Genomic DNA, 15,677 nt, shown 5'->3' on the forward strand with positions numbered 1-15,677 from the left:
AAGCTAGTAAATTTGTGTACTTCTGAATTTTTTTTCTTCTGATTTGAGTGAGACGTACTGGGAAAATTATGATTCCAAATTGATACGACACTTTTAAGTGGAAGCAGAAGAAATATTGTTCAAGTATCAAGCTAAATTTCTCAACGAAAGCTTTAACCTTCATCGTCTTGATTAAAAACTATATGAAATATACCAGAATCTGTCAACAAAAGTTTCGAAGAAACCGTTTCTTGTACCTTACAGGAAGGTTGGTGTATTTTTTTTTTAAATTTTACCCTGTTTGTTTTCTCATTGATATTCAATCAAATATTTACAGTTTTAAGCAGATGATTCAAAATATACTTTATGCTGCTTCATTAGAGAAAAAGCGCGTCCATTTCAGAAAAATACGAAATTTAAGTTGAATTTTTCCTTTTCCATATATGAAAATCTCTAATGTTTGTCAGTATGGTTTCTATTGGTTTGGATAATGCTAGATTAGGTTTTTCAGACTCCGATGACATTCAAAAAGCGTAAAAACTTATTCAAGGCTGTTTGTTATTTCGGCAACTTCTGTAGTGTGTTTGTAAATTGTAGAGCCTTTTCGAAAAATTGTTACTTTTAAAGAGCTATCAAGAAACAATTCTATTTATTGTGTCGTTGAAATGTTACAAATCAAGCTATGGAAGGCACCTTTTATGGCCAATTTTAACGGCTTATTTAAAAGAGAGTTTATGTTATTTCACAAAAGATTCATAAGATTTTTTTATCGAATTTGTACAACTGTTCATCTGTGCTTTTACCTTTTATTGTTTGAATTTCAAAATAATACAGGATACTGGTGGAGTCACATAAATAATGCCGGACTTTTAGTTTCTTTAAAAATTGCCATTAAATGTTATTTTTTGAAAATTTTCTACATAATATTGGTAACAGTAAAAGCTTTAGATTGAATCTGAAAACTATCATCAATAATCAAAAATAGTATGGTAGTTAGGTCTAAGACTTACCACCATTGTGGGTTGAATTTTTGGAAAAAAAAACATCCATAGAGATAAAACATGAACCTCGCCTACAGGTGAGGTTGGAAAACAGCAACATGATATTTAAGTATAGCTATGAGTAAATCAATGTTTCAAAATTTAGTAAAAAAAATGAATGAAATGTTTTAAAATACAACCGAAAATGTACTGAAAGTCAAGATCCTAATGCCTAGTTATGCAATCAATAAAAAAATCAATTATTTTTCCATTCCGATATAAAGTTTTTCGAAGAACAAAAGTGGTTAGTAAATGTGAAGCCAAAATTTTGTGAATTACTCTGCGTGAAATCAATTGGATCTCAGAGGATTGAAAAGAGACCCTTGGAACCAAAAAGATGAAAGCACATTAAACTCAATTTCGCTTTTCAATCACTCTTTTCTGTTGTTGTGTTTAGCCAATTTCCATACATTTTTCAAACATTTGTATTTTCCATTCGAAAGTGAGAGTATGTGGATAAAATCATAAAAATCTGAATAAATCACCAACAATTGTTTGGAATACGAAAAATCGTTAAGCTTTCTTATCAACCCTTATCTGCTATTGAGTGTCAATATTACACTATTGGAAGTTTGGCGGCTTGTAACTTTATTCGAATAATAATTTTCCCTCATTATTATTTTTATTGGCGCCCCCTGAAAGTCAACAAAAAAAACTCCCTAATCAGACCTTGAGTGTCAATTTGACAATCCTCGCTTAGAACCGCTATAACTCTTTTTTTTTCTCAACCAATTGATACAAAATTTATAGTTTTGGAAACCTTATTTATGATGCAACTCAAATATGTTTCTTGGGTAATATTCAGCAGCAACACTTTAGTTTTCCGTTATCCAAAGTCTGAGAAATAAATTTGAAAAAAAACATGTTTCGGAAAAAAGACTTTGGATCAGCTACAGAATGCTCCAAGAAAATCATTTTGTGTCCAAGAAAGATGAGTTTAGAAGCCATACCTTGCACACAAGGATGTATTAAAAAACTAAGATCATGAGCACAAAAAATGTTTAAAAAAGTGTTCAATCAATAAACCGCCAATCTTGTTTACACCAGATAAATATTAAAACGAGGATTGAAAAGTTGACAAAATATGAAACACAGATTTTTTGACAAATTTTCAAAGGTAGCAGTTTTTGGAACCTTTTGTCAATTTACATTTTTCTGATTTTCTTGCACTCAAATGAAACTGGATTCACTGGATTTTGAGAATATTCACGCAACATTTTCGCAATTAATTTATATTCACCAAAAAGGCAATTTCATACCCATTCTATGGTGTAAGTACATTAGCGCTGCAATATTTTTACGCAATGATGATCAATACATGATAAATAAATGATATTTAAACTAAGAGGTTTCCAAAACTATACATTTTGTAAAAATCGACTGGAAAACAAGATAGATATATCGGTTTTAATCAGGAGTGTCAAATTGACACTCCAGGGATTGAACGTGTAAAAATTTCACAGAAAGAAGAGGGTTTACTCAAAATCGATAAATTTTTGCACTTATACTCGTTCGGCTCTGAGGGACTCATATGCTTATATACCACATTCTTAATTTTATGATTTCAAATCAAATATTGTATTCAAATTACCTGAGAAAAATAAATTTGGTCGAATCCTAGAACGCACATATAAAGTAATAAATACCAGATTTATTACTAATTTTTTTTTTATAACACTGTTCCTAGATTTGTAGGTTTTAATTAAATTTTTATTATCTTATTATTAGGCTGGAACAAAAATGAATTTCTTCTTTTGTCACCCCCCACCCCTTCGAAAATTGCAAAAATCGCGAAGGGGGGAAATAAATAAAGTTGAAGTATTTTATGTAAATTTCGAAAAAAAATATGAAATATCCTAAAGATTACAAGAAAAAATAATAAATTTTGAAAGATGGGAGCTATTTCGTCTTTGGTATCCTTGATTTTACGATGAAATATTACTTGATTTATAGGTTTTGTGCAATGATATAGTATGCTATTTTGTTGCAGACAAGCTTTTGTGCAATTTATTCAAGTTTATTTATTTTTCCCATTGTTTTTTTATTATCCCTCCTCGCGATGTTCCAACTCGGAGTGACAAAAGAAGGATTTGAGATTTTTTCCGACCTTACTAGTTCTGATAAAATAATATTGAATTTGATGGTTTTTTAAACTATTATGCCAAACTTATCTGAATCGGATTTTTTAAAACAGGACATTAATTTATAGGTTAGTAATTTAGATTTTTAAACAGATTCGATCAAAACACTGCTGCAATCTAGTACCTATGTTTTAATTCAGATGATTTAAAATGCTTGAATATGCATTCGATACATTTTTCGTCTCTCATCAACTGTCGTTTATCTTTCTTTTTAGCGCTTTTATCGCTGCCCACAGATTGGCGGTTCTACCGCTCAATTCCATTTTGTGAATCACCCGAATCGAATGGATTAATTTCTTACCTGACAAGGTCATGGCGCGGTCTAGTCGAACGTGTTTTTTCGTTGAGTTGAGTGCGATTTTTTTCTTCTCTTCTTTTGTTGTTTGTTTTGTTTTGAACCGGTTTCAGGCATTTCGGTGGGCGGCGTACGATATTTTTTTTCAACATTGAACTTGAACTTATAGACAGCTGCAGCCAAGTGGTCTTTGACCACTGTGATTCGGCACGTGAATGCATCGCGATTGACGATTGGCGCCTAGGACGAGTCCAATTTCTTTGTGAGCTATGAAATATTGCCAAATTAGCTATAGAATCTGTTTTCATTTCGTCGAAGTGATATTTTAGTTCGATCGAACATTGAAATTCAAATAACGGAAGGAAATTTTTCGATACGGCGGCATTTTTTGCTGCCAAATCCGCTACAATATTGCGGAAAACAATAAAATTAAACGGTTCGAAGCAGCGATGATAAGCGCGTGGCAATAAAAAAAACAAAAAAACGCCCAGGTTGAACTTCCGGAAAACTAACTCATGTGTAAAAAAGAACAACGAATTCGGATGTGATTAACTATAGGTTTTTAAGCAAATTAAAGAGCATTCGCGCCATACATATCTGATTAAGTATGTAACTTTGATCTTTATAATCATTCTTTGCTCAAATATGATTATTTTTGTAAAATATTTTTTTCCGGAATCCTAGAGGATATTTCATCCCTATAAGAATGCAGACCCATGAAAAGGACCCGTCCATGGGGGAGGGAAATCAAATTCAACTAGAAATAGTAACAATATCATAAAATGCACAATAAGTGCGGTAACTCATTAAAAATATATTCAAAATTTTGTTGCTTTTTTTCTGAACTACTAATATGGTTCAAATTCAAGCTTAGTTCGGACATAAATAACAGTGCACAGAAATGGTATAGAAAAATATAACATATGATTCCAAAAACAAATTAAATCCGAATCCTAAAATGAACTTTAGTTCAGATCAGCAATTAACTATGATAAAAGTTGATTTAGCAAAATGACTATACTTGATAATTCTCACTCATCTTAATGTACATTTCCTTTCATTATTTTTAATTAAAAGGTTGATTGAAAAAAATTACTGTGATAACTTAAATTCGAAAAAAAATAATAAACCCTTTTTTTTAATGTGAATTCTCGAGAAAAAAACACCTACATTTTGAACAAGAGAATTTATTCAAAAAACAGTAGAGGGTTGAATTTGATTTAAAAAATAAAATTTATTTGAAGAGTGCCACTGATTAAATTAAGCGATAAAATCATTTTGGATACTTCAATTATTCATATAAAAGTTTTTTTTAGTTTCACGATAAAAACTTTAAATATAAAAAACACAAATTTTGACAAAGTTCAGTTTGGGAAATGGGTGATTTCTTAAAAGGTCAATAAGAAACTGGTAGAAATAAAAAAAAGGTATTCAATTTTTTGTTTTAATCATTGAAAAAACACTTCAAAAGCACTGAAATTGAGCTTCAAAGTTATTACTAGGAATTATTTTTTTGACTTAACATATATTTACCAAAAAATCATGATCGATTCTTATCGATTATTTCAAATATCAAAAAATAAGTGAAACGTTCAAGTGCTTGTTAAATTTCCAGCTTTGAATATATTTTAGCCGTCAATTGAAATATTGGGTCCAGACAATGACAAAAGGTAGAAACGGTTTTTTTCTCGAAATTAAATAAAAGGAGATTCTGATTTCAGGAAACAAAAATTCAGAATTAAATAACAAAGGCATACTTTAAAAAAAAAAACTTTAAAAAAATATAAAAGTTTCACTTTAATATGCAGTTAATTCATTTGAAAATTTCAAAAAACTATACTTTGAAATTCGGTTTATTTATTTGAAAATACTAATTATATATGAAGATCTAAAGGTAAAACTTTTGTGATTTTAGATCATTTTAGAGTACAGCATTTTCATGCCTGTGTTGATTTGGTAGTTTCTGGTGTCCTGATCTTGAATCTTTACAATGGTTTCATCTATCGCCTCTAGCTTTGGTGATTTAGAGTTGAAAGTGTAAAAATTAATCAATATATCATTAACTAATAACTGATGAACTAATAAATCTACAGTTAAACAAAAATCTCATTCTGAATGTTTTTTATTATTCTTAATTAAATAAGGAAAAATATTTTGATCACGATGATGATGACTTATCTGAAATAGTTAAGGGGGGAGTAGGGTCTAGCAGGTAAAAAAACACAATTTTCACAAATTTTTTTTAGAGCTATCGTTCAAACAAATGTATTCAAATTTTTTGCATTATTCAGAGCATTGTTAAAAGAACATTTAGTAATTTTTTCGTAGAAAAATATTGAAAAATGATCCGGTGACGGAGCACTTTCGAGGATGCCTTTTAGAAAACAGGATTTGCGGTGGACACTGTATCTCAGCACAGAATCATCTGAAGTAAAAAAATCAGAGCAAAATATTTTTAATAGATGTTTTTCTGGACCCCAAGTATTTTATTTAACTAAAAAAAATTTATGAAATTTTTGTGGCTGTTTGAAGTAAAAACTACGATTTTTCACGAAAAAAATCCGCCATTTTTTATTTGTAAAATCTTCCCAAAGTAAAAAAAAGAGAAAATCATTGGGGTTTGGTATTTTATATGTAGAAAATATGTTCCAAATTTGAAAAGAATCGGTGAAGTAGTTTTCAAATGACGATGTCCACTGTCCTTAAAAATGTGCTTTCGAGAAAAATGCGTTTGAAGTTTCTGCTCGCCAAATTCTTGCAGTATTAGATAAGAGGAGATAAAGGCCTAAAATTTCTACAGTTTTGCTTCGATTGACTTGAAAATATGACACAACATTCTTGAAATGTTTTACAATAAGAAAATTAAAAAAATCGTTTTTTTTAAGTGTTAGACCCTACTCCCCCCTTAAATTCTTCTCTTTTTTTTAAATGAGGAAGAAATGATAACAAGTATATCTGAGAAAACTGTAGAAAGATTCAAAAAGTTTTTATTTAATTTAACCTATTTGTTGAATTATGCAAAATGATTATAATTTTGCTTTTAAAAATATCAAATTTTTAATTCGGGTTGAAACATCCTTTAAAAAATCTTCGAAATTCCTTAGTTTTAAAAAATGGAGCAACTTAAAAAAAAAATAGAAATTTTTCTGATATTTTTTTCGCAGAAGTCAAAATTACTTGCGGTCAAAAGAAAAGCTGATTTTATCTATGATTTTTACCCAACAATGCACGAATAAAAAATTGAAATAAATTACTTTTGGAACTCTATGATTATTCATTTTAAAGTATTCATCAATTTTCGTACCAAATCGTAACTTAAGAAAAGTGGTCCTCAACCTAAAGGGTGGCCTAAACTTTTATAATAAAGTATAAGATAAAAAATAAGGAATTTGCTGTCATCGCTGGTTTGAATCTTTAGATTTTTTTTTAAGATTCTGGTAGATTAAACTTATTTGTTTTGAGCATAAAACATAATCTTTTCAGAGTAGTCTTCAATTCTTTTTAAAAAAAACTTATTCCATACTCAAATCAAACAAGCTCAATCTTCCAAACTCTTTTGCCAATTCCAAAATTCTAAACTTTGAGGAAAAAAAATAAAATTTTCAAAAAAATATGCGTTAAAGATTCTTTGGGATCAATTTGATTGATGTAAATTGAATCAATTTTATGATTTAAGTTTGAAATTTGGCTTGAAAAAATGCAATTTTAATTACCAATACAGCGAGAAAATATAGAGTTTTGTGCAGATTTTTTAGGTGAAGATCATGTAAATGTCTCTTTCACAGCAAATATTTTTCATAAAGAATCAATTCCAAAATGAAAATCCTGTGGATAATTTTTTAAATAAAATTTGAAATATTTTGCATAAAACAACACATTGAAAATTTACTCAAAATCTACTTTATATTTGTGATTGTCAGCTGAATTGTGTCTACAAACTAATTTTGATTAAAAAAAAAATGAAATCTTGAAATTGAACCGACAAGCAAATTTTTAGGTTCAGGTTTTCTTGAATATCTCAACAATTTTATGTTTATTAAAAAACCCATTTATAAGCTTAATCTTTTTTTGGATGTTGAATCTGTATTCTGAACCTTAAATCAAAAATTGAACTTTGAACCTATTTCCGAATTTATATACAATTTCTAAAATGTACAAAAGATTTTATTTCCAAATCTTAAGTCCTGAATTTTTGTTTAAGAGCCTACATTCATGAATGTTCAATTTAAATTCTGTAGTTCTGGTTTTATCCTAATTCGTTATTTCAATTATTTATTTTTAATCTGTATTGTGAATCTGAATAAAAATGTAAATTTTAAATGAATCTGAACCTGATTTTTCAATTTTGTATCGCTTTAAATGTAAACTTTTTTTGTAAGAATTAAGTTTAAGAACTTCGCATTTGAATATAAAATAAATTTCTTCTTTATTCATAATCGAAAAACTAATATCAAAATATTGAAAAAAAAACATTGATCGAATTTTATATGAATTGCAAAACCAAATTTGAACCAGGATTTGAAAGCAGCTTTTTATTTCAAATGTCTTATGATTATTCGAACTGAAAACCATGAATCCTAAACTGAATACAGAATCATAAATACGAAAATAGAAATACAATTTTGGTTATGGGAAAATAGAACCAGAACCTTCGAAATGGCTTAAATTTAACATTAATATTCAAACCTGAATTTCTATGAACAAGCGAGAAAATTTTGAAAAACTGGAGCAGACTTTTGAACTTGGGATGGGTTTTAAAGGTTTTGGCATTAGTTTCTTGATTATATTGTTACTTTTGAATAACTTTACTGTACTATCTTAAATTGACCCGATTTAATAAATGTAAGCTCTAAAATTCTTTGCACCTCGGAAAAATGTGAGTTTTGAGGCTTTGTGTAATTTATCAAACCGCTTATGAATGTGGAGTTGTGCATTAAGAAGAACAAAAAAACACAAAATAAAATTGAGGTTGAAATTTGTTTTTTGTAGAAAATTTCATATGAGTAGAAAATTAGTGATGAAAGTTTTCAATTAAAATGATGGTTGGCTTCAAATTCTGAACATTTTTGGTTACGCTTCGTAATGAAAAAAAAAACCTATTTTAAAGACGAGGTAGGTAGGGTTTTTTGTGTCAAGATTTATGTTTCAATACAAAAGATACATTGAATAGAAAACCAAAATTTACGATTAAAAATAAGTGCTTATCAATGCAAATAAAGTGTCTTAAAATAAAATGTCTTAGGCTACAAATGATTTAGTGGTAGAAAATTTCACTCTAGACGAGTCAGTTTTCTAACATGTTTAGTTACACTCATTTTAAATACCTTTTGCATTTAAGTAACTTCCCATTACTACTTACAGTAAATTCATTTCTTGAAATAATAGTTTCACATGAAAAAAATGGGGGGGAGGGGGTTAAACCCCTAAACCTTTCTCCCTCTCTCCTGTTCTGGCGACCTTGTAAAAAGAAATATTAAAAAATAACATGTCTATATAAAACAGATTAATTTAATTAAGACCCTTAAAAAATCCCTGTCATTCGGATCCGGAGATATAAAAAAGTGATGTTTTTTAAATATTTGGTTTGTTCTACTCGATATCAAACTATGCTATCTGAATGAGATATAATCTTATTATAAGAATATAAAAAACTGATAGAATTAAGCTATGCTTTTATAGATTTTTTGACATACATTGAGATATGTTAACATCCTACGAGTACTGAATTATAACTGATTTTGAAGGAAAAATGTGAATATCAAAATATCTCATCTTGGTATAATTTTGAATTTCGACCGGCAGGTAGAGGTTCGAATTTTTTGGTAGTATCAAAACTTTTCAAGAATTGTGAAAGTTCGAACAATGCTTATAAGTTTGAGTGCAAAGCCGGAGTCAATGTAACATTGAGGCAGGAAAAATAATTAGTCTCAAATGAGATAGAATTTTTTTTTTCGAAACAACTATGACGAAGATTTTAATATCAAAACTATGTATATCTGAAAAAGATAACAATATCTCATTGGGATGGGTTTGAGTAGTTATTTTAATATGCACTCCTAATTTGGAAAAAATGAAAATTTTTCGCTTTTTTTGGACTACTTATAAAAGTGCTTTGAAAAGCTGATTAGGAGTAGTTTAGCTATTTATTAAAACTTTTAGTAAATTTTAAGATCTTCTAACTACTTGAAAATTGAGGGGAAGAGAGGTCGTTTAAGGATACAAGATTGAGCTGATCAAACTTGATAGAGGAATGTTATGAAGATTTTTTTTATTGTCTGACAGGTTTGCGCCGGGGGTCTTTGGATCTTCCCCAAAATTGTAATTTTTTTTTCATTTTACGACTTCAAAACACTTTTATTTTAAATTTCGAACATTTTATTTTTTGGAGTTATATACATATATTTGGTTAGATTTTTTTTAATATATAATAAAACCATATTTCAAAGCTAAATAACTCTGTTATTTTTCAACGGAAATCATAAAATAGCACATCAAAATGGATGAAAATTTTATCAGCTTTCCAAATAAAATATTTAAAGAAATATATGTTAAGGCTATAAACATGAAAAATTATAAATGAGCTTCAAATGGCGTCTAACAGTATCGTCTGAATCACCGAAGATTCACAACATTTAAGAATTCGGGTACCAGCCAGGAGATTCGAACCTCGACATGCAGGTTGAGAGACGCGCACGCTACCACAGAATCATGCCTGGTGCATTGGAATGAGATCTTCGAACTTCCAATAAAAGTTTTTGAAGCATGCCCATCAGAAGAAAAACAACTGATTGTATCAAAAAAGCTATGATTTGCAAATTGGTTGCGTTTGTGTGATTTATTGATGTTTCATCCAAAGTTCCTTTTCCACTCGAAAGAACATTACAAAACTAAGATCATAAACGGTTGAGCATATTTTTGTTATGAACTTTAGGTTCCCCATCTATGCAATAAGCGGGTGCTTGTTTAATTATGTAAGTTGTTTTTTTAAATTTTTTAAGCTTGATATTAAAAGAAGCATATGATGCGTATTTAAGTCAACAGCATATAGAAAAATATGCTTACGCAAAGCGACGGCAATGATAGTTGGATTTAGATTTTTATCTCAACACACATCCGAGGTATTGAGAGTGGGTCACGTTACCCCACTCTCCCCTATAAGTATCATATTTTCAACGTCATATTACTTATAATGGGGATGAAGCTTTTTACAGTCTGGCCATACACTGAGATCTATGATTATTTCTACAACGCTACTGCCACTTTCTCATACGTTTTTGATGAATTTTCTATTTTTGGGAAGATATAAAGACCTTCGGCGCAAATTGTCAGATAATATAAAAAATCCTCTTATCCCAAGTTTTTGTTGTTTGGGTAATGTTTCATGACTTTACCAGGTACTACAGGTTGAACCTAATTTTTCTTCTGGATGTCACATGTTTTAGGATAATTTAAAACTGGTAGATGTTAATTTTTTTCCGTTTATATTTTAAAGATAGATTTGAGAACTAAGATTTCAATCAAATGATGGTAATGTGGAACACTGAAACTTGATTTTCAATTGCATATTTTCGTTACAAATTGAGTTATTAAGCGGAATTTGGCTCTCCTATAGCCCAAAGTCGATCACAAAAAAAAATCAATCTCAACTGACGCTTTCTCGAACGACTAACCGGTTGGAAGACCGGAAAAGATATGTTTATGCATTGCATGCATAAATGTAGTTCATGTAGGTAGTTCACCTTAATTTCAGGGATTCCCTTCGCCAGGTACGGCCTCAGATGCTGCAGGGCGTCCTTCAAACACTGCATCAATTCCGGATCTGAACGACGGCACTGTTTTATATACGGGGGAGCTGGAACGAAAACGTAAGAAAGTGGAGACGGTTAAAATGGGTTGTTACGTCAATTGAGGAGAGATGGATGTTTAAAACGATTTTTTTTTGATAAATGAATGTTTAAACTAGAGCATAGAAATCAAAAACAAACTTCAACTTTCTGTATCTTCTGTGTTGATGACTCATTACTTTAAAGATAGCTCTAAAGGTGAAAGATGCACCTAATCAGTCACGACAAAATCAAGTTTACGATCGTTGAAAAACGGTTGATGAAATTTTAACGACACACTAATAACAGGTGCCAATGCTAATCAGTTCCGAACTTAAGCCGTGGTCAAGTTCAGTTCACAGATTAGATTGTTTTCGATTTCGATCATTCACATTTGCTCGCCAAAAAAGCTGTGATGATCCGGTGAATATTTGCGACGAAACCTTCGCTCGAAAACAACGGCTCTTAATTTGGGCCCGGTCAACGAATTGCAAAATCTGCCCATAAACATAAACGGTTAAAACCGTTCATTTGATCAATACGCGATGCGCTGGCCTCTTCCGATTGATCATATGGCGATCAGAAACGCGAAATCCGTTAGTTTTTGTCGTTTTGAAAATTTCAAGATCAGCCGGTCTGCGAATACTGATAGCCGTCGTGGAGGACGCGCCATTTTGGGATGACAGAATCTAACTGAAACCAAAACAGGTATAGCATCCTTTGCGAGAAGAGATGAAAAACTTCATTTTTCAGTTCAAAAATGGAAAAATTCTGAAAAGCTTTACTGCTAGGTTTGGGTAAGCTATCTAATGGGTAATACGATAAGCGCAGCAAAAATCCTAATGAGTAGCTTTGTCCCCCAGATGAAGTGATCAAGCTAATGACCTTAACGGCTGATATGGGTTGATTACATACATGTTAAGTAAATTGATCATTGATTATACGGCCCTGTTGCGATGCTTATACTGTTGATTACTTTTCGCGGAAAACGAAGCACACCTTTGATCGAAGGATGATCTAATCATCAGAGGTGGTGATTTAATGGAAGTCACAAGTTGCTAGATATTTTTTGCTATTTCTCGAGAAAAATGGATGAGAATGTTTTTGATAAATGTAAAAATTCACATAACCCACGCAACCAATAGTCCCTTAGGTTTTGAATGGTATCCTATTGAATTGTAAGCTCTCAAAGATGCTTTCGACTTTTTTTTTCATTTTTTTTTTTTTTATTAAATCTAATAATAATAAATACAACTAAAGAGCAGTGTTCAGGTTTTTAATTATCTAGAACTAATACAGAAAGAAAAGCTTTACCATTTAAAATATGTCATTACCAATATTTACATATGCCTTGATTATCATGTTCTTAAATTCTGTCAACGATTTTATTATTCATATCCCAAACTCTCACTTTGCTTAACAAAACTCCAATCTACTGAGCCAGGAAAGCAAATCAATTCTGTTTTTGCTGCTTCGATTTTGATCTACTACGTGTTAAAGCACTTTGCGCTTCCAAGAAACTAGGAAAAGATGGAATTGTGACTGATCCCGAATCTGACTCAGTGGATGTTTCGGATCCATTTCTATTACTAGTTTTTGTTTCCTGCCGACCACGTTTCGCCCGCTCTGGATATTTTTTTGTTGGTGCCGAATCCATCTCCTTATCCAGTGCGTCCTGTCTTAGACTTTCTGGAATTGGTGTTCCCGAAGCCTCCGGTGGATGTTTTAGAGTTCTCAAATCACTATTTTGCTCGTTTCTTTCCTTCCTGGTCACCTTCTCGCTGTTTTCTGGCACGATTTCAGATACTTCATTCCGCTCTTGTTCCGTTGTTTCTACACTCTCATTGTCAGTAACCGTAGCTAAGCAACGACTCGGTCCAGCAGCAATGTCGCTGTATCTCAGAACTTGCGTATTCAACCTATTATTGACCGTAACACGCTTCGGACACAACGCTTTTATGTGATCCTTGCTTCCGCAAACAAAACATTTGTTTATAAGTCCCTCATAGAACACGCGTGCTTGAAAATTGCGCACGTGCAATGTCGCAGGAATCTCATTGCTCACTTCCATGTGAATTCCTCGCACACCCGTCCAGATTGGGAATCCTGTTTCACCTCCGTACTTCTCCCTGACCATCCGTTGAATGATTCCATACTTTGAGAAAACATCCGATAGCTCTTTATCGTCTATCTCCGGTGGCAAACTAAAAATTCGAACGTATTTCAACACACTAGATGCCTTGGAAAATGTCACCGTCGTAGCACTATTCTCGCTGTATTGAAATTCCATCTGGGACGGCAACCGGGTCAACGTGTCTTTAAGAAAATCTTCACTTTTAAATTTCAAATAAACACAATGTTCCCTTGGCTCTTTATACATCGCCAAAAGGTTTCCACTAACTAATTTCATTTTTGACTTCATAAATTGAAAAATTTCGGCATTCGATGGCTCAGGTTTTCCAAGGCCAAAAAATATTCTGAGCGAGTTTGATCTCGCCTCTTCCATTTTGGATTCCATTGTTACACAACTCTCCGACTGGATATGTGCTATTGTTTTAAACAATAGCAAAATTGCACAGTAGCTCAGCTACTCAAGGCTAAACGATACGTCGCACCAACGAAAAAAAACGACCGCTCCACTCGAATTCTGAACACAAACACTTTCAAACAAGAATTTAAGAAATTGCCCTTGAAAGCACCATCTCGATTTTAAATTATTCACCATCCTGACCCTTCGGGAACTTCTATTCAGACGATTTTAAACAAAAAAAAACTCTTATTATAGGTTCAGTGTAGGACTATAATACAAATGTGTAGCAGAAATGGCGTGCGTAATACCGTATTCGTTTTCAAACTTCGATAGTATTGCAAAAACGAACATAAATCTAGTTTTGCGTGCGTGAAATCGATAATGCCAACTGTAAACATCAAGCTGTGAAAATCCATCACCAGCTGATATTTGCTATCACTTTCCTCCAATTTGTTGACATCGGGAAGCACGACCTGTCAAAATTCACGTTTAGTATTGGTGAAGGCACAAGCAACTTGAGTGTCCAATCCCAAGAAACGCTGAAAACTCCCGGGATTTCCCGAACCCAATACGTAAAGCTAAATTTCCAAAAACTTACACTACATGAATTGGTATAGTGGATCAGATTCAGGAAGGAAAATGATTGTTCTGCCTTGAAACTTGGCCTAGAATTTTTTTTTTTTTTTTGTATAAATTGGTTAATACCATCATGTCACCATCTACCGCCCAGTTAAGCGGTTTTTCAACTTCAAACATGTGTAATAAAAAAACGACGGCAGATTTTTATTCGCTTTCTTTTCCAATACATCCCTAAACTGCTCTACTTTCAATAAAAAATTTAGTGGAATGCGAAAAATGTACGCTTTTCAAAATTATTAACTAAACTTTGGGATGTTCAACTGGCCCTATTACCGCCCACTCGACTTTTTCGGATATCGATAATGTTTTCTTAAGGAAAAACTATCTAAAAACCCGAAAACTGTTCTTTTTAGTGTTTTCCATGTAACGAGCTGTCAAAACCATGTTTTGGATCTTGAGAGAATACATTTTGTGAAATTTTTCCCGCAAATTTTGTACAAATTTTAATAAAGTGCGTTGACTGACAAAATGATGATTCCCGGCTTACAGCCTCAAGTAGCCGGTTACTTTCAACGATAAAACATCATTTTCTAACATAATCCAAATAAATGCTTCTTACAATTTACTCATTTGACACAATAAATGCTTAAAAAATAAAGAAATTGTGCGTGACCGGTCATTAGGAACCCACACTTTTTTATATACACCAATTACCGCCCATCACTAAACGCTTCAAAAAACAACAACTATTGAAAAAATCGAAAATTTTCCGATGCAAATCTATTCATCGAAAATAAAACTATCGTTTCAAGTCGATCTTAGGTCAAATAGGTACTATCTAGTAAACAAAAACACTATTTGCCCTAGGAGTACAGTAATGCTTAGTTTGCTAACAGGCGTCGAATTCAACATTTGACCGGAAACCAAAAACCAAATATTTTATTTCTGGCTATAGTTAGCATAATTAAGTGATGTTTTTTCAGTGAAATGGTCGAATAATGATGCCGAAACAGAACACAGGTCTTATTTTTGGAGAAAACATCCCAGTTTTTTTCAAAATACAAACAAAAGGGTGATTTTGGGCGGTAAATGGTGTCTGGGCGGTGAATGGTGACTTGATGGTACATTGAGTTTGATAAAAAAAACGTATTTTTTCATCGGAAACGTAAGGTTAAAGTGAAAAACGCCAAATAAAAATGTAAACTAGACACTACAAGTCGAATTGGAACGTTCTATTTCGCAACACTCATCATTTGGAACATACATTTTGCAAACTGTTTAGAGTAACAA

At 31.8% G+C, this 15,677-nt stretch overlaps 1 protein-coding gene across 1 annotated transcript in view; it reads right to left on the bottom strand.

Moving 5' to 3' along the window:
• Positions 1–15,677, bottom strand: part of LOC129754762 (uncharacterized) — a 53,026-nt gene that overhangs the window by 10,265 nt on the left and 27,084 nt on the right. The window contains exon 2 of the mRNA XM_055750985.1: positions 11,195–11,307. Within this exon, the coding sequence (XP_055606960.1) occupies positions 11,195–11,307 (113 nt within the window). The remainder of the gene's footprint in view (positions 1–11,194; positions 11,308–15,677) is intronic.

This window comes from Uranotaenia lowii, chromosome 3 (assembly GCF_029784155.1).
Source record: "Uranotaenia lowii strain MFRU-FL chromosome 3, ASM2978415v1, whole genome shotgun sequence".
NCBI classification, from domain to species: domain Eukaryota; kingdom Metazoa; phylum Arthropoda; class Insecta; order Diptera; family Culicidae; genus Uranotaenia; species Uranotaenia lowii.